This window comes from Jaculus jaculus, chromosome 4 (genome assembly GCF_020740685.1).
Source record: "Jaculus jaculus isolate mJacJac1 chromosome 4, mJacJac1.mat.Y.cur, whole genome shotgun sequence".
Classification (NCBI taxonomy): domain Eukaryota; kingdom Metazoa; phylum Chordata; class Mammalia; order Rodentia; family Dipodidae; genus Jaculus; species Jaculus jaculus.
The window spans coordinates 139,324,243-139,343,050 of record NC_059105.1 but is presented as its reverse complement, the minus strand read 5'-3'; the positions used below and the strand labels follow the sequence as shown (position 1 = coordinate 139,343,050).

Sequence of the window (18,808 nt, the reverse complement as noted above, 5' to 3'; positions counted from 1 at the left end):
ATATCACAGCAGCAGCCCTACCCTAACTCAGAGCCAATAATCATACATTGTTCTGGATTTTGAGAGTCCCGTGTTCCCCTTTCCTAGTTCAGCCTTGGCCTTCAGTAATAAACAGATGATTATAATGACAACACCATTTTAGGGCTAAGAATCTATTTCATTGACATTTTTAAATTTTAAAATATTGTCCTAAATGTTAATGTCTAAACTTCTATGAAGAAATAAATTGTTCTACATGTATGCTACTCCAATCAGAAAAGGCACTCAACATGTGCACCCCACTGAACACCTCCCTCCTTCATACTAAATGCCTGTAGTGTTTCATTTACTTTTTAAATTCTTCTTTCATGTATACCAAGTTTCCAGGATTATCAGCAAAGCATTGTATTCCAGATCTGGTTTGGCAGTTCCAACATCAGTCATTCAATTACTGTGCCATGCTGCCACTTTCTTACTAAAGAGTAAAAATCACTTTAGCTCATCCAGTGCCACCATGGCACAGAGTCAATTATACTCACATTCAAATAAAAAAAAAAAAATCTTGAGTCTTTCTCTTGGTACCTGGTATAATATTCCATCTCTTATTCTTTATTTAGTTAATAATTTTCATTCAAAATCCAAAATTTAACATTGGACCTGATGGAATATAATGAACTTTTACCTAATAACCTGAGTAGAGCAGAAAGTGAAATCAGCAGAACTATTCTCTGTTTCTGATTTGTTGACAGGGTGCCACTTCTATAGGTACAGAGCATTCTACTTTCTATTGACTCAAGTTTAGATTTCTGAGTTCTTTTTACTAGCCATAGCATTTTACAGATCTCATTTATATTTGGCCTTCTATCCGTTTGACTTTACTTTCTGTGCCTCCAAGTTACAGAATTATTTCAGCTATAGGACATATAAATAAAGTAACACCTTTATGCTATATTTCTGATTTTACCACACTGTTCTACTCTACTGGTGTTCCCAATTACTCAGAAAGTAGATTGAATACAGGTTTGTTTGTTTTTCTTTATTCCTGCAATGGATAAGATTGGCTATACAAAGTAGAAAAATTAATTAGATCCTTAGTTTCCAGGAAACTGAATTTGGTACAAGAACAAACTTCAAGTTTCTTGCTTCTGTCCCTGCGAAATACAAATCTGATGCTGGGTCCCAGTTCTGAGCAGTGTCCTATTCTGTACCTGGATATCAAATGACAAGGCATCAACTTTCACTTATCTTTATAGAATAGGTGGATTCTCTCAGCCCAAGAAACTGGTAAAAGGAGCTATTTTGTAGATTATGCCAGGCAAGACAAAAGGAACACTATACATATGCTTTTAACTCTTACTTCAGAATAAGGTAACAACATTTTGTAAAACTAAGAGGCAAGTATTATTTTTATCAATAGGGACTTGAACATGGTTTTCGTAGAGACTGCTATAGGACATAATACTGTTTCTGCAAAAAAAAAATGCAACTATAGACTGTAAAAATAACAATAACAGAGCAATATGAAAGCCCTTTGCCTATATGCCAGCTTACTCCTCTCATTTTAGCTGCTGATCTTCAGTGTAATTATTACCAATATCCTTTAATACTGTTGATAACTATGTGTCAATGTAAATCTGAGACCGAAATATACTAGAAAAATAGTCTGATTTCGTATTTTATAGTGAGGTAGATGAAATACATTTTTCTAATATGTTTACCATATTAGAAAATGTTTTGCTTACCATTTCACATTGCTTAGTTGTAAGGAAGGAAACACAATACCCTTTATACTATCTGAATCATTATTATATTTATTTAGTTACTTTTCTTCATCTAGAACATTATCAAATCATTATTGAATCTAAATGAAAGTAGCTGAGCCCTTAAGGAAAAGCCTTTTTGTATTTTGTATTTTGATTTACTCAAATGATAGTGCCACTTTTATGTAATGTGCAGGAGAGTTTTTATTGCGATCCTTCCTCTAGGGCATCTTCTGTTTGATGACCATTTTTATTGAGTTTATTTTAGTTGAATATTCCTGGCCATACTTTAAGGTCATTTGTGTCAGCCTCATGTGACAGATCAGAAGGCAAACCTGAGAGTTCTCCTCCCCTCCCTGTAGGCTGGGGAAGGTAAAGGCAAAGCATTGCATTGCATCGTCCTTGCTGCTGTGCAAAAGGATTTTGGTACAGTCTAGCAAAATTGGTTGCACTAGGAAATCTTCCCTGGTCATCTAAACTCTCTGTACTGCACTGCCCCCCCCCACACACACACACACTATTCTTCCCAAGTAGCTCTTCTTTGCAATCTCTGTTGTCATCTTGTACAAAAGAAAAAAAATTATGTAAAACATGCATACTCAGGTCAATCATTGTGACTTTTTTTATATTCTTGGGTGAAAAATAAAAATTTATCATGAATCTGTGTTTAAACTTAAGCCCTGCTGGTATTTCCAAGTTTACTCTGTAATATTTGATACAAACTTAAGATCCCAGAGGTTAGTTTTAGGCATGTGACTTAGTTTCTCCAGAACAATGATGTGTTTTTAAGTCATTTATGGGTTTGCTGTTGGGATGGAGGTGGGCTTGATAATGTGGTAGCAGCCCCCTTTTCAAATGGCATTTCCAGCTGTAACAATACCAGATGATAACAACAGCCATCACAAATGGGGCTTTCGTGAATACAGGCCAAAAATATTCAGTGCTAAGGAAGCAGATGAGTAAATACTTGGATTTGACCTGTGATCTTGAAAATATTTTCATTAAAGTGCTGCAAGATGTGCTTTTTAAAATGTAAATTCAGACTGTGATGTTTTCAACCTGTACACAGATTTTCTAATGAGCAAGTAAGGTCATTTGGATGATTTGCTGGAGTGTGATTGCTGAAGGCTGAAATGTGGCTACAAGTTCCTTGGTTTAAAGAACCCTTTGAAGTCTGATTATGAAACACTGTGTATAGTAGAAGTTGTATCTGATGAAACAAATAAAAACAAGAGACTGAATTTAGGATTGGCTAAAAGCCAGATCCTACCAACATTATCTTCATACATAAAGATTAATTTCTGGACTAAAAAAATAACTTTCTCTTTTTCCAGATTATAGATGATATTGGAAAACAAAGGACAAGTATAATATTTCCTGCTGAAAGGACATAACAGTGACCTGCAGAATGAGAGCATGTTTCTTTCCCTTATGCATACAAATGTGTATACTTTAACACTCAACTGTAGTTTAATAAACTTTATGTGAACAAGGACAGATTATCATACTAGCAATTTTATATTTACTGTAGTTTGTTTCTGCAGCTTTAAAGTAAACGACACACATGCACACATTTACTGAGGAGATTCACCTGCTTCAGTTTCTACCTGCCTGTATTGCTTAGGGGTTTCTTATTGTTTGTCATTGATAACTACTAACAAACCCTATGAATTTAATGATAACGATGGACAAGTACCATCCCCTTCCTTGGTAGTTAAGACAGTATGATTAACCTTCATTTTTCTCTGCAGGAATTGAACATTAATCATGAATTGAGAAAAATGTTTTGCATGATTAAAATTTTGCAACTACTATAATATTTATTTTAAATTGATTTAATATATGTTCATAAGATCATAGGCATAATGAGTAATAACCATATCCTTACTGAGCTCAAATACAAATATTTTGCTGTTTATGGTGGCAAGAGTTAGAAGGGGTTTGTTGGTTGGGAATAGTCATCATAATGCTGTGAAATATTCAAGTACTTTTGGTTTTAAATTTAGTTCTTACCTCAGTTATGTAATGATGGTTTCCTGTCTTCAAAAATTCCTTTAGTTACATCTCAGTCAAAATTCATGCCCTCCATTTCTTGTTTTTCTGGAAGAAAATGAAATTAGAAATATTATTATAACCTTTATAACCAATAAATATTCATTGCATATCACATTATCAATAATAGGGGAGAATGATAATACCCAGAGTGATCATTGGCATCAGCCTGTTAAAATACATTGCCATAATATTTTGGTTGACAGAGATACATTGTAAGAGGAAAAGTTTTATCTGTATATCAGCAATTACATAGAATGCATTATGTAATTGCATCATAAAACTAAATTTAGTTTTGCTTTGTTTTCTTGAGATAAGATCTCACTCATTTACCCCTATTGTCTTTGAAATCAAGATCTTCCTATCACAACCTCCTAAGTGCCACAATTGTAAGTGTAAGTTATCATGCCTGACCCTATAAAGCTAATTTTTCTTCTAATAAATTGGTGGAGAATGGATGAAGAATGATGGAAAAATAGATGGGTGAATAAAATTGGTAAGTAATTGGAAAACATAATACCTAGTAGTAGAAAAACCTCAGGATTTGTTTGAAATTACATAACAAAAAGAAGACTACTACTATAGTGAAATCAGTCTTAGAATTAATTGTAAAACATAATATTGATAATATATCATCAATAAAACACTCATTAAATTTGTAGATTTCAAAATAAATGTGTTAGAATCTGCTTTCAGTTTAAATGCCTGCTGGACAAATTTTACTAAGATTTGCCATCACTTACGAAATTATGTGCCACGCTTTCTGCAGGCACTGTAACTCATCACCTCATTTAGCCATCCTGCTCCTTTTCTGAGAAGGAATAAATTACAAATAAGGAAGAACTCACTCTATTCTGAAAACATCTGCCTGAAAGATTGCAATTTTATCTTTCCTGTTGAAAAAGTCATTTGTTTAACCTATTCAAAATAGATGAATCTCTTCTATTTAAAGTTAAAGTTACCACCTTTTATCTAACACCACACTTTTTAAAATTGATGCTAAAAGTACCCTTTCGGTGGATTTCAGTAGACATCAGCTTTTATTTTGCAATGAGTATGTCCTGCCTACTGTGATGCTGTTTAGCTTTTGTTTTGTTTTCTGTGAGGCATATTTTCATTTCTGAAATTAGCTGTCAGGCTTTTTAAACCCGGAATCCCAAAAAAGCAAACTGAATAATCAGTCTTTTATTAATATGTAGAAATTATACTTGAGTATCTAGAATGCTTCTTAAAACTAAACCAGATATAATTTCTGGTTTTCTCTCATTATCTATGGGCTCCTAAGCACATATCGCCACTATAACCAAAAGAAGAGTTTCCGTTTACCCATAAAGAGTAGAGAAGTTGGAAACATAAAAAATGTGTTCTTAGAAACTTCAGTTGTAACCATGTATGTTAACTAACTCACATTACATAAGTGTACTTCTCTTGGCCTAGTAATGAGGCAATGCCTAATTAAATCCTACTAATCAGAATAAATTTCTTGAATCAGTTATGATCATTTTTGTAGTTGTATGCTATCAACTATTAAATAAGGAAAATCCTACAACATTATTTAATAAAAATGTTTGATTAGTGTAGAACTTAATGAAGTATAATCATATTACCTTTTAATGGCAGACAATTAAGTATGTGTTTTATTTCAGAAACATTAATTAAAACAAAACTTGTTTTGTCTATTAAATTAAAAACATTACTGTGATTTTTTTTATATGAGCTCATTATTATTTAGGAAGATAGTCAATTTTCACTTTACTGATTTCTTAACTAGTATTCAATAGAAAAATAAGAATAAATAAGAAGCCTTCTTTGCTGGTAGTATTCTTTTTTGGCTCTGAAACATTGTTCATGACATATTCTCTTACTCTGACCTTTTTACCTCCAGAGGCTCATATAATTGCTATGACCCCCAGAAGTAGCAGACATTGGCCCATATTTGTGAATATACAGAAATTTGTTCTCTTTGCTGGGATAATGGTTAAGACAATGGCTTCTAAAATATTCTGTCTGCAGGTTCATGTTCCAACTTGTACTTGTGTGAATTATAATAAGAGCACATTTATTGTTCAGTGTTTTCCTCTCTAAAGCACCTACCCACTGGATTATCAGAATTAGATGTTATTGTGCATGAACGTCTTAGGAGCAGTGTTGTATACACATTATGAGCTCAGTATATATTAGTTGCTGTGTTCATCACTTTCGTGATCACAGATATGGTAAAATTCCGTAGGAATTTGATAGTAAAAGGAAAGAAATGAATGGTCAAAAAAAGTATGTGTTGCTCCTCTATGTAAGCTAAGCTCTCCTTTCCATTTTTTCTCAATGTCTTATTCCCCAGTTTACTAACATATTGGAATCTTCTGTTCCCTACTAATGCACTTCCTTATTCCTAAACTGCTTCATACAAATATTACCCCTCACCCCACTTCTCAGTATGCTACAAAAATGTCTTGATTTTGCTTCAAGCTTTCTTGAGACACAACTGATAAAATCAAAATTGCATAGATTTAGTATATACATAATGGTGATTTGATATAACATATATTGTTAAATGACTTCAGTAACCTTCCTAATTAATATGTGCTTCACTTCACATAGTTATCTTGCAGTGAGAATATCTAAGATGAATGCCCTTAGCAAGATTTAAACATTATTAACTATGTATCTGTGTAATATGCCAATGAACTATGCATAGAAATTGCATGGAGTCTATAGATTGCTTGGGTAATATGGTTATTTAACAGTGTCAGTTCTAATTTGTGGAAAGGAGACATTAAGGGACATGAGGCTGTATCATATTTACCTTGTTTCTTTAGCACTTTACTGTTTATAGCATACATACATTTTACCTCTATTCTCAAAATAGACTTATTTTATTATTTTCTCTAAATATCATGGTAACCACAAAACAAAATCTTATACAGAGAGAAGATAAAGAGAAAATCATTGAAGGTTATCCTCTAAGAATAGAAACAAGCTAAGGATTCTTATAAGAGGGCTGGAAAAGATGGCTTAGCAGTTAAGCACTTGCCTGTGAAGCCTAAAGACCCCAGTTTGAGGCTTGATTCCCCAGGACCCACGTTAGCCAGATGCAAAAGGAAGCGCACACATTTGGAGTTTGTTTGCAGTGGCTGGAGGCCCTGATGTGCCCATTCTCTCTCTCTCTCTCTGCCTCTTTCTCTACTTGTGGCTCTCAAATAAATAAATAAAAATAAAAAAATTAAGAGAATTAGAGCCTTTTCTTCTCTGTGAGGCTCTGGAGTGGTTCTTTAAAAAAAAGGATTCTTACAAGATCTCCCAAATCTCCCATACTTGTATTCAACAAAATACACGTGTTCTTTGCCACAGCCACTAGGGAAGAAAAATAAATAAAAGCTATCCAGGTTCAACAGGATTAGTAAAATTGTGTGTGAAAATGTCTTAATGTTGTAGATAGAAAACAATGCATTCACACACAAGAATGGAACTATTACATTAACATGCTAATTTCATATCATGGATTAATGCATTATATAAAGTCTTTAAAAAATCCATTGCCAGGGCTGGAAGATGGCTTAGCTGTTAAGGCGCTTGCTGTTTGAAGCCTAAGGACCTGGGTTCAATTCCCTAGGACCCACATAAAGCCAGATGCACAAGGTGGCGCATGCATCTGGAGTTCATTTGCAGCGACTGGAGGCCCTGGTGCACCATTCTCTTTCTGTATCTGTCTCTTCCCTCTCTCTGCCTAATAAGTAAAAATAATTGTAAAAAAATCCATTTCTGTATATTAGCAATATCCTATCTGGAAAAAAAGAGTAACAAAGTAATTCCATGTACAGGAACATCAAAAACGAAAACACTTTGGATTAAATAGACTATTTTTAATTAATTATATTTTAAAAGAATACAATATCTTTTAGGAAAATTACATACTCAGTTTTGTCTTGGTGGGGTGGTGGTGTTAAACTTAAAGGTATTTCAGACATTTTATATATATATATATATATATATATATACACATACATACATACATACATACATACACACACACACAATTTGTTGTTGCTGTTGCTTTGTTTTTTCACTCTAGCCCAGGCTGACCTGGAATTCACTATGTAGTCTCAAGGTGGCCTCAAACTCACGGTGATCCTCCTACCTCTGCCTCCCAAGTGCTGGGATTAAAGGCATGTACCACCACGCCTGGCTCAGCCTCATAATTTTATTTCATATATATCAGTATGGGCATTTATATTGTAGAATAAAAGAATTTCTGGATTACATTTGCTGTAGAACAGAGAAAAATATTTATAAAGATGCAAAAGGTAATATTTCTTGTTTCAGCAGCTGTCTGTATAAACCATTGCTCATGCACACTGTCTACCTAGTAGTGTTATCTATTTAAATATGGGGATTTCTACATTCTGTCAGCCTGTCACAGTAGTTATATCCTGGGTTAAAGTCAGAATATTTGATAAAGTGTTTTATTTTCTTATCTTAAAATATTTGATTGCAGAAAATGGCCTTACTTTTGCCTATGATACACTATCCTCATCCATCTTTCTGAGTACTAAATGAGACCTATAGTGTGATATTTATATCTTAAAGTATGAAAAAGAAAAGGTACATATATTTACACAATGTTTTTCATTAATAAAGAAAAGGGATTTTTTCAGTGACCATGGCTACAGCAGTATGCTTTACGCTTTCTAAGTGTGTTAATACTTATATACTCTACAGCCTTTGTCAGATGATGGTAAAATGGTATAAAATATGGTTTCTAAGTGTACATTCTGATCTTGCCTACTAATTTGATATGTGGGTTTTTTAAATTTTATATATATTATAATAGGTTATACTCTTTTATCCCCTCACCCCAAATCCCATTATCCTTAAGCCCCTTCTGGATTTCTGCCTTGATAGGGTTTGACTGCTTGTTGTGTCTGCCACCATCACCCTGGAGCTGGTTGTCAGGCTAGCAGTAAGAGCAGTGTTCATGGCATTGCTTCCTCTGCAGTTTCTCCTGGGCCCTGGCAGATGTAGAAGAGGTAGCAAGTCTCATGATGGGCAGTCAGTTATCTTGTCTTGTCATTGGATTTAGGATCTCCTCTCTTTTCTCTGCCATCTGTTAAATAAAAATGATTCTCCAAGTTTAAGAGCAGTTTGGGTTAAAGGGGGTATGTGAAGTTGTTTGAGAACTTTTAGTGAGCAGGCCCACTCTTCTCTGGAGAACAGTGGAAATGTTTTTCTGAACTCTGGATTCCCTGACCATGGGATTCTGACTTGGTTTCCCATGTCAGATATGAATATTTTTACTAGGTTTTTTTGATCTTCTGTGCTTAAGTTCTATTTTGTAAAATGTCTATCTCAAGTGTTCGTACAATTCAATTATTAAATTGAAAATTAGTAAAGATAGACATGTATTTTGGCTATTATGAATTTCTCTTATGTTACAAACACACTAAGGTATTTTGAATCATGTGATGTTTTTAAAAATTTAAGTTAAACTTCATAAATAATGAAATACAGATTGTGCATAATTCTAAAATTTTGATTCAGTAAAGTGAGAGAAGAAAAGCAAAGTTGGTCTTTTATAGCTAAAGTAGTAGCAAATTACTTCCTAAAGCTTAGTCAAACAAACAGTGACAAAAAATTAAAATCTAAAACTAGAGAGATGGCTCAGCAGTTAATGCAGTTGCCTCAAAGCCTCCAAAGGACCCATGTTTAATTGTCCAGTACCCATGTAAAGCCAGATTCGCAAAGTGGCACATGCATCTGGAGTTAGTTTTCAGCATCCGGAGGTCCTGGTATGTCCATTCTCTGTGTCTGTTTCTGTTCTCTCAGCTTGCAAATAAAAATAGATGAATAAATAAATACTTTTCAAAACTAAAATAAATTCCAAGGAAAATTTGCAAGAAAATTGTGACAAGCAGGTACACTCAAAAATGCATCATAGACCTAGACAGGATGTCTATGGCCAGGAATAATAAGAGCCAGAATAATTATGTTGTAGAAGCTTATTAAATTAAGATAGGAAAATATAATGTATAGTATGTTAAACATTGATAATGGTACAAGATCAGAGCAAGTGCAAAGGAAGGTAGGGCAATGTGGAGTTTTAGATGAAATTGGTTAGAATAGCTTTACCTAAAATACAGTTAGTATCTCTCATGAGTTTGAGTAGGATTTTCCACTTAAAACATCTTTAAAATATATGTAGGTCACGGATGAGCCTAATAGTGGTACCCAACTAACTGTATTTGCTGAATACAAAACTAATTAATAAAAAAAAAAATTTAAAAACATATGTAGTCCTAAGAGGAACCTGTGTACTATATGATTAAATATTAACATAAACACTTGAGAATAATGGGGAAAGTATTAGACTGTACTTAGAACAGACATGGGGAGGAGGGACTAGAAAAAAGACTAAACCATGTAGGTAAGACAAGGAGTAAGTACTCAGCAGTTTTCATCTCTCAAGTCAGCTGCATATGCGGTCCAGTTTCTATGAGAGCGATAGCCTCAAGAGTAATTTTTCTTTGTGCTGGTGGTCCTGTTAAGCACTTAGTGTGCACTGCTTCAGTTGATTCTTGCAATACTGCTCTGGTTTCTTCCCTCATTTATAAAAGAGAAGCTGAGCTTCCTGGAAATTAGGCCAGTCTCAGAGACACAGTGGGTAATGGGCAGAACAGGGTTCAGAATGCAGGCTGTTGACACACAAAGCTTGCAGTGTTTTAGCAAGATGGTCCTGTTTTCCTGGTGAGGCTCCTTGCTACTTGTAATTGTCTTTCTTTCTTTTTTTTTTTTTTTTTTGTCTTTCAGAACTTCAAGTTTCCAATGATCATTTCAGTTTACATAAATTTTATTTGATTCCTTTGTGGGTTGCCTCAGAATAAGTTTGCTTACAGAAAAGTATTTTGCTGTAGCCTAACTCAAATTTATTTTGAGCTCAGAACCACACTGTGGTTTAAGGTTTGAGGTTTTTAAATGCTGAGTGCGTGTCCTATAAGTTTATTTTGATAATACAGTGTCTGATTTGAAGGGTGAGTAAAATTTGTTAATTTTTCCTCTTTAGAGTTCTAAATAATTACTACTTCTTTATTGTGTAATTGAATTTTTAAGTCTTATAGATAAAATAGTGACATAGGCAGTATACCAACAGGGCAATATAGGATAGAAATGTGGCTCCTTTTTTCCATCTTACTTACTGAAAAATGCTGATTTTTCTTTTAGTTTAAGTTATATAATCTTCCAGGATAATGAAAAGGCCTTAAGTAGGTTAGCCTGAAATACTCTGTAAAGGATTTAGAACAATTTTCCTATTTAAATACAGAAATGTATAGCACTCTGAGTTTTCTATTAGCCTTGATCTGCTAGGTATAAATATGTATGTGCTAATTTGTGTCCCCTGGTGTGTGTACTGACATGTGTACTGATGTGCATGTCCTGAAATGTGCACTGATGTGTGTGTGATCTCTATGTACTGATGTGTCTGTACTGATGTGTATGTGCTGATGTGTAACATGTAGCACTCAGAATGTTCCAAGATCCTGAATCTGCTGTATACTAATGTATATTATTAAGCATGCCTAAGAAGAAACTATAATTTGAATAACAATGCATTTCAAATAGCCTAGCACTCCATTAATTCACATGGGGATAATGACATTTGAGTTTGACTTCCTTTGTGCTTGTTTTATTGCCATTCTGCATTGTACAGTTTCTTAAAAATTTATAACTAAGGCATCAGACTTGCAGGGATTAGATTTTATTTGTAGTCTAAAATCAGAAACAAGCACGCCCTAGCTTATAATGAGAATCTGCTTCTCTTTTGCACTTAATTAAAATATGTGGTTGTCATTTAAACTTTCAATGAAGACAACATTCACAAACAAGTGCATTTGTAGCTCATGCATGAAGATGTCACTTTTCTCAAGGACTCTAAGATTACTGTGAGCTGAGATTTTACTAATTATCCTCTTAAAGAGAAGTAGCATTTTGGATTTATTATATTTTAAAAATATCATTTGAGGATTCTCAAGAGTAAAATTCCCATTTATTTTCATATTCTTATTTTCAATTTTATTTTAAAATTAATGTATTTGATGAAAAAATTTATACTGTGAGAGAGAAATATGAGTGGGTACTTTACAACAAAAGAAATTTAATCAAAATGTCACATTGTCTTAAATGGTTTTGAAAAGCAAATAGTTAAAATATTAGAATGTTAATTTCTGTGGTAGTTTGAGTAGATGTCCACCAATATGTTCAGTGTTTTATTAGTTTGTAGTTTGGATCTGCAGCCACCTGGCTGGAGGCAGTGTCACTGGGTGGATGTTAGGGTCCATATCTAAGGTGTGTTGGTGGGTTTGAGATTTCAATCTAAAGATATGCAAAGTGTGCCTAGCTGGAGTTCCTGATGTGTAGTGTGCTTTGTGGCTTTTTTTTTTTTTTTTTTTTAGCTTGTCTCTCTCCTTCCGTCTCTCCCTCTCTCTATCATCCCCCACCCCCCCCATTGGACCTATGAAAGCAGGCTAGTTTCTTCTGCCATTATGGAACTTCTGCTGGATCTGTATGCTTCAATAAATATCCCTTCCTCCATAATTTTGCCTGGACCGGAAGTTCATCTCAGCAAACCTGAATCTGTCTGCTACAATTTCCACAAATAAATTTAATTTTTTTTGTATATTCTAGGTCACAGAAATAAAGATAGAAATGTAGAACCATCCATGTCAAGCATCCATGTCACACATGAACAATTACACACATCCACAGAACAGACTGCAACACCTTGTAAGTGCTTGCTACTCCTGTGTTTTGAAAGAGACCAAAGGAAGCAAGAAAAAAAGTGCTGGTTTATAGCACTTTTGTGATTTAGGACAACAAACTAAATATAAGTGAATCATATTTATAAAATGAAGAGGCAATTCTGTTTGTGATGCTGTATAGCTATATCGTAAGGTTTTGTGGACTGTGTCTGGTAATAAAAGGAAAGATTATGTTAAAATGTTGTGGCAAATTCTAAATTTGAAATAATCTTCAGACTATTAAAATCACAAAACTCTCCTTCTTCATAGCATCTGTTTCTACCACATGTTTATTGATGAGTACTTCAATCAAACCTTTCTTAGAATTCTTACCCTGATGATTTCATTCATCTCTAAGAAATGATTATAAATTATTTCATTTTTTATTGATAACTTCCATAATCATAGACAATAAACCATGGTAATTCCCTCCTCTCTGCTCATTTTCCCCTTTGCAACTCCAGTCTTCATCATATCCCCTCCTCCTTTCAATTAGTTTCTTTTATTTTGATGTCATCATCTTTTCTTCCTATTATGAGCATCCTGTGTAGGTAGTGCCAGGCACTGGAAGGTTTTGAATAACCAGACCATTTTGTGGCTGTAAGGAATCCTACCCTTCCATTGGCTTTTACATTCTTTCCTCCATCTCTTCCACAATGGACCCTGAGCCTTGGTAGGTGTGAAAGCGATGTTTCAGTGCTGAACACTCCTCTGTCAGTTTTTCTCAACACTATGGTCCCTTTTGAGTCATCCCAGAGGTCACTACTGTCTGAAAAGATAAGGTTCTCTAACCAAAAGTGAGATTAGCATTAATATATGTGTATGAACATTAAGTGAATTGCTTACTGGGTGGTTTGGTGAGCATAATATATGCATTTAGCCAAATACCACCAGACATTACACACATAGGCTCATGCCCTCCCCCATCATAGGATTTTAGTACCAGGCATGTATTCCCTCCCATAGAGTGAGCCTGTAGTCCAATTAGAGAGCAGTTGGTTTCCCCCAAACAGATATGCCACTCTTGCACCTGTTGGCTCATCTGACCTAGCTGGCCCATCTTTAGTGGAGTACACTGTTGTTTATCTCCACTGATGACATCTCTGTCTCTCTCCCATAGAGTTGCATGGAGTGTAGCTTTTTCTAGCTTTCTGTTAGCTGGTCTGCAGGGAGGAAGTTTTCAGCTCTGCTCCAGCTGGATTTCTCAATGATCTTGCAGCTCAAGCATGTATACACTTCAGCAATAAGATCTCACCATCTATTCTAGATGGGAAACTAAGAACCTTGGCAATGGCTTGTAATATTTGGGGCATCAGGGACCTACTTGGCCAACAACTCAATGGAAGGTATCACATCCCTGGCACTAAAAAGTTTCTAGTGACAATCAATGGCTTCTGGGTGTGCTGTTGTCCAAAAAAGTAGGTTTTCATACTGCTCTTAGATTATGATTAACCTTCTCTTCTCCCTTCCTTTATTCAGTCTGTTCCCCTGACCTCACTTAGGCCTTTCCACACCCCCAGTAATATGTTCATCTACTTTCATAGATACAATACCATCACCTTAAGTCCTCCCCTCTGTTCCCTCCCTTATAGGCCCTTTCTAGTTTACCAGCCTCTAGTTTTGTTACAAATCACATACAAATCCAATCATTTGTAGCTAGCATCTACATATGGGAGAGAACATGTGGTACTTGGTTTTCTGGGCCCGGGTTACCTCACTATGTACAATAGCTTTCTAGGTCCATCCATTTCCCTGCAAATTGCATAATTTTGTTTCTCTTTACTGCTGGGCTAATTATTTGGGGACTGCCTCTCTTCCAGATTCCAACCAGGTCTCCCTATGGTCCTTAATGAACCCCATTGTATAAATGTACCACGCATTCATTATTCATTCATAAGTTGAGGGACATATAGGCTCATTCCATTTCGTAGCTGTTGTGAATAGAACAGCAATAAACATGGATGGATAATTTTAATAATATGATATAATAATATGAATATGTTCATTGAAGATAATATATATTATATGTGTGTGTGTGTGTATATATATATATGGTAAGAGTGATGTCTCAGTGGTTAAGGTACTTGCCTGCAAAGCCTGAAAGCCAGTGTTCAATTACCCAGTACCCAAGTAAAGGCAGATTTACAAAGTACTGCATGCATCTGTAGTTCATTTGCAGTGGCAGGTGCCTCTGGTATGTCCTTGGTTTCCTTCCTCTGCTTGCATATAAAAAAGACTTTTGTTAAATATTTATTTATTTATTTGAAAGAGAGAGAAAAAGAAAGAGAGAGAATGGGCACACCAGGGTCTGTAGCCACTGTAAGCACACTATAGATGCATTTTCCTGTTTGTGCATCTGGCTTTATGTGGGTACTGGGGAATCAAACCTGGGTCTTTAGCTTTTCTGGCAACTGCCTTAACTGTTAAGCCATTTCTCCAGCCCAAATAAGATCATTTTTCAAAAAAGAAATTCTGTGTGTGCACATGTGTGCATGCATACATGTTTGTATAATTGTTAAATTCATGTTCTACTAGGTACCTTTCAACATCATACTTGTCCGTTGGGATTTAACTTTCAAAGAAGATACAATAGTGAAACTTTTTCTCTTTACTAGAAATATGAAAAAATCATCTTAAAATAATAATAGCTTAGATTTGAAGGTATATAGTGAGTTAAGAACTTTGCTACCTTTAGGGTCACCTAGGTACTCAGAACCCCTCTTCCAATCACCTTCTTAGAAATATTGGGGGTTGTACCTTATAAAAAATCCCCTTTTCCTTCACCAGTGGGAGTGAAGTGAGTTTGGTACAAGATGATATAAATGATAGTACTTCTTACATCAAAATCCTCACACTTTGAACAGACACTTTATCAAGTAGCTGAGCAAACATAGCAGCTTTTGAAGTATTTGAAGAGCCGTTGAATTTGAGAGTCTCCGTGCCTTCACTGTTCTTTAATCTTATTAGTATAGGCCTGCCTCCTTCAGAACAAGCTTTTTCTTGGTTCAAATTTAAGGACATAGATTATAAAATAATGCTTCAAATTTTCTATCTACTCCAACCTGTTGATAGACTATATCAAATACTTAGAAGGCTCTTGAAATTGAAATAAGAAATCACTATGTTTTAAAATTGTATCTAAATTGGTAAAAGCCTATTTGATCTTCATTTTATAGAAAAGGAGAAATCTCTACTAAAAATTCTATCATTCTCTCCATACTGTATTTTCATAATTAATCAAGAAAAAATATGTTACAATGTTTCATACTCACCAATTAAATGATTAACTGGATTAAATGGATCTAAAGGTAATGTCGCTAGCTGAATTTTATAATTAAAAAATAATCAGTGTATATTAAAGATTTTGCCTGATTTGTCCATAAAATCCATAGCCGCTTCAAGAGACAAAGATAACAAGATGCACCTCTGAATTGTGTCCACACCCCAGATCTACCACTTACCAATTTGTCTGGCTTTAGAGAACTGATCTTTTCTCCTTCTACTCTTCTTTCTCTGAATTGTTTGTCAAGTTCTTTAGTTTTGAGTCTGTGCATATAAATCTCAATCTGTGTATGTCTTTCAGAGTTGAGCAATTCTCAACATTCCTGCACATTGTCAAACTCCTGAATATTTTTTCCTGATTCAGTCTTTCTCTGGTCTTTCCTGCTGTGCCCCTGGCCTCTAGTGTGAGGCCCGTGATATTCTTGTCCTTTCTCAAGAACTTACATCATTGCCACACTTACCTAAGAGAGTAAGTGTGAACAGCATAGTCGAATCTTGAAACACTTTATACACACTAATCCTGCTCTTTCTCCTTTACTCTTTCTCTCATGGCATAGCCCTTTCTACTGTACTTGCAGACATGTGTATACATGCCTGGTCTTTCCTTACAGATGTGATTATGTACAGACTGAGGCCAGCTTAGTTATTGTTATATCTTTCATAGTGTCTTCTATAGCATGAACTTAGTAAGCGAATAAGGTAGTAAACATAATTTATTCTACTTTACTACAACAAGATAAATTTTGAAACTTGACCCTTTGTACTGAACTTGGACCAATCTGAGTACCAGCTTTTAAGACTGATTGAGACCCTGTTAAGAGAAGCGTTCTGTTAAGGGTAGGGAGATAGGAATGCATAATGACTGCCACTGGGCTAACAAATTAGCTTATGAGCTATGTAATTCAACACCATATTAAGAATGTAGTTTCAGACAAGCAAAAATTACCTTTGAGTTATATTTTCAGAGGTCTATTTTTCAGTGGAAGAAGGATGGCAGGCATTTAGGGTGGTGTGAATGTCTTGTGCTGTGTGTCTATTCCTTTGGGCATACATGCCTACATGGGAGGAAGACTGAGGGCACACTTCAGGGAGAGAACATACAAAATATTTAAATTTTACTGTCCCCTTAAGGTCTCTAGTTTATTCTGATTCTCATTCATGTTCCTATAAAAGTGAGACTTTGTGAAGCTTCAGTAACATGCAGCAGCAATGCTTAGCTATCAAACTGCTTCCACTCATTATCTCTAATACAGTGCTTCACTTTGTTGGCATTTCTGAATTTAAGCATTGTATTTCCCAAAAGAAGCTCTTATGTTCCCTGGGTAATATAGACACTGAACTGCATCAAATGAAATGTAGACATAGCAGAATATTTTCTTAAAATTATAGAGTAGAGTGCTGGAGAGATGGTATGACAGTTAAGATACTTGCCTGCAAAGCCTAGCAACCCAGGATCAATTCCTCAGAGCCCACATAAGCCAGATGCACTTGGTGCACATTTTTTTTTTGCACTGGCTAGAGGCCCTGGCATGCCCATTCTTTCTCTCTCTAACTCTCTCTCAATCTGTCTCTCCCTCTCATAAACAATTTTTTTAATTAAAAATATAGAGCAAAAATATGTCTATATCATTTCTCTTAGTCATAGCTTTTCCTCTCTGCTACTAATTACACACACATACTTTTCATACTTCATATTGTATTTATTGCATTCATAATATTTATATTTTATGAAGCATATTATAACTATTTTCAGTGTGATATTCCCTTTCAATGTCCAGAAGGAAGTAAATGCTTATACAATGATCTTTTATTATCCTTTTATGACAAATATAATTTTTTAGAGAGAGAGAATTGACACTCCAGTACCTCAGCCACCAAATTTGAACTCCAGACACTTGTACCACCTACTGGGTATGTGCAACCTTGTGCTTGCCTCAACTTTATGTGTCTTGCTATCATGGGATCTAGAGAGTAGAACATGTGTCCTTAAGCTTCACAGACAAGTGCCTTTACCTAAGCCATGTCCCCAGCCTAACAAATATAATCTTAGTGTTAAATTTTTCAGTGAATCAGCATTTTATCAATCAAAAAATACATATATTAGTTAAAATAAAATACTAAATAAAACACTAAAGCAGTGTGCTGTCAAAACAGGAGAGAGAAAGGCTACTGATGCTACAGGGTTCTGGCCACACATGGCCACTGTGTCCATGCCAGTGTACTTTCCAGTGATGATGAGGGTCTAGAAAACTGAAATGAATTCTGAAATAAGGAAGTGAAAAAATCCTTCAAAATGAGGAGGGAACATGTCTGGCATTACATTTAGAATGTATTCTGTAATGTCTTTTAGCATGTGGAACTAGCTTAGCTATTAACTATTTCAAAGGTGACTGCATATTATATTTTTTCTTTGTGCTTTTTTCAAGGTAGTAATAGTTCAAAGAAATCAAATTTCTTTACAATATGGAGAAGATTCTCAAGCAAAGAGAATGGAATCCTTTAAGAGAAAAAGAGCTTTGCTTAATAGGGATCAGTCTCAGGCTGGATGATCACTTGATGAACTGTGATAGGAGTATAGCAAGGCTCTCATATGTGTGTGAACTAGATTGCCTGTAAGACCTCTTTCCAACATAAGGATCTGTGCAGTATTAGGAAAGAGATGAGTACATAGCACAAATCATGATTTGCCATTGTTCAGAATACTCATTTTTAAATTGCTCTCTCAGAACACATTCATAAAATCTCCTTCAACTTTGAAATGTTGTGAATTCCTTAAGGGCTGTACATTCAAAATTGTACTAGATTCAGATGCGCTGGAATATGGAGGGCACCAGAGACTGGACCACAATACTGATTTCTTTTCTGAGGCTTTTGAACATAATGGACGTCCCTACTCTGTTTTGGTAAGTAAGCTTCTTTCGATATTTCATTCTAACTTAATCTTTTGCA

At 35.0% G+C, this 18,808-nt stretch overlaps 1 protein-coding gene across 1 annotated transcript in view; it reads left to right on the top strand.

Moving 5' to 3' along the window:
- Positions 1 to 18,808, top strand: part of Gbe1 (1,4-alpha-glucan branching enzyme 1) — a 282,900-nt gene that overhangs the window by 254,138 nt on the left and 9,954 nt on the right. Inside the window, exon 15 of the mRNA XM_004665512.2 lies at positions 18,645 to 18,762. Coding sequence (XP_004665569.1) covers positions 18,645 to 18,762 — 118 coding nt within the window. The remainder of the gene's footprint in view (positions 1 to 18,644; positions 18,763 to 18,808) is intronic.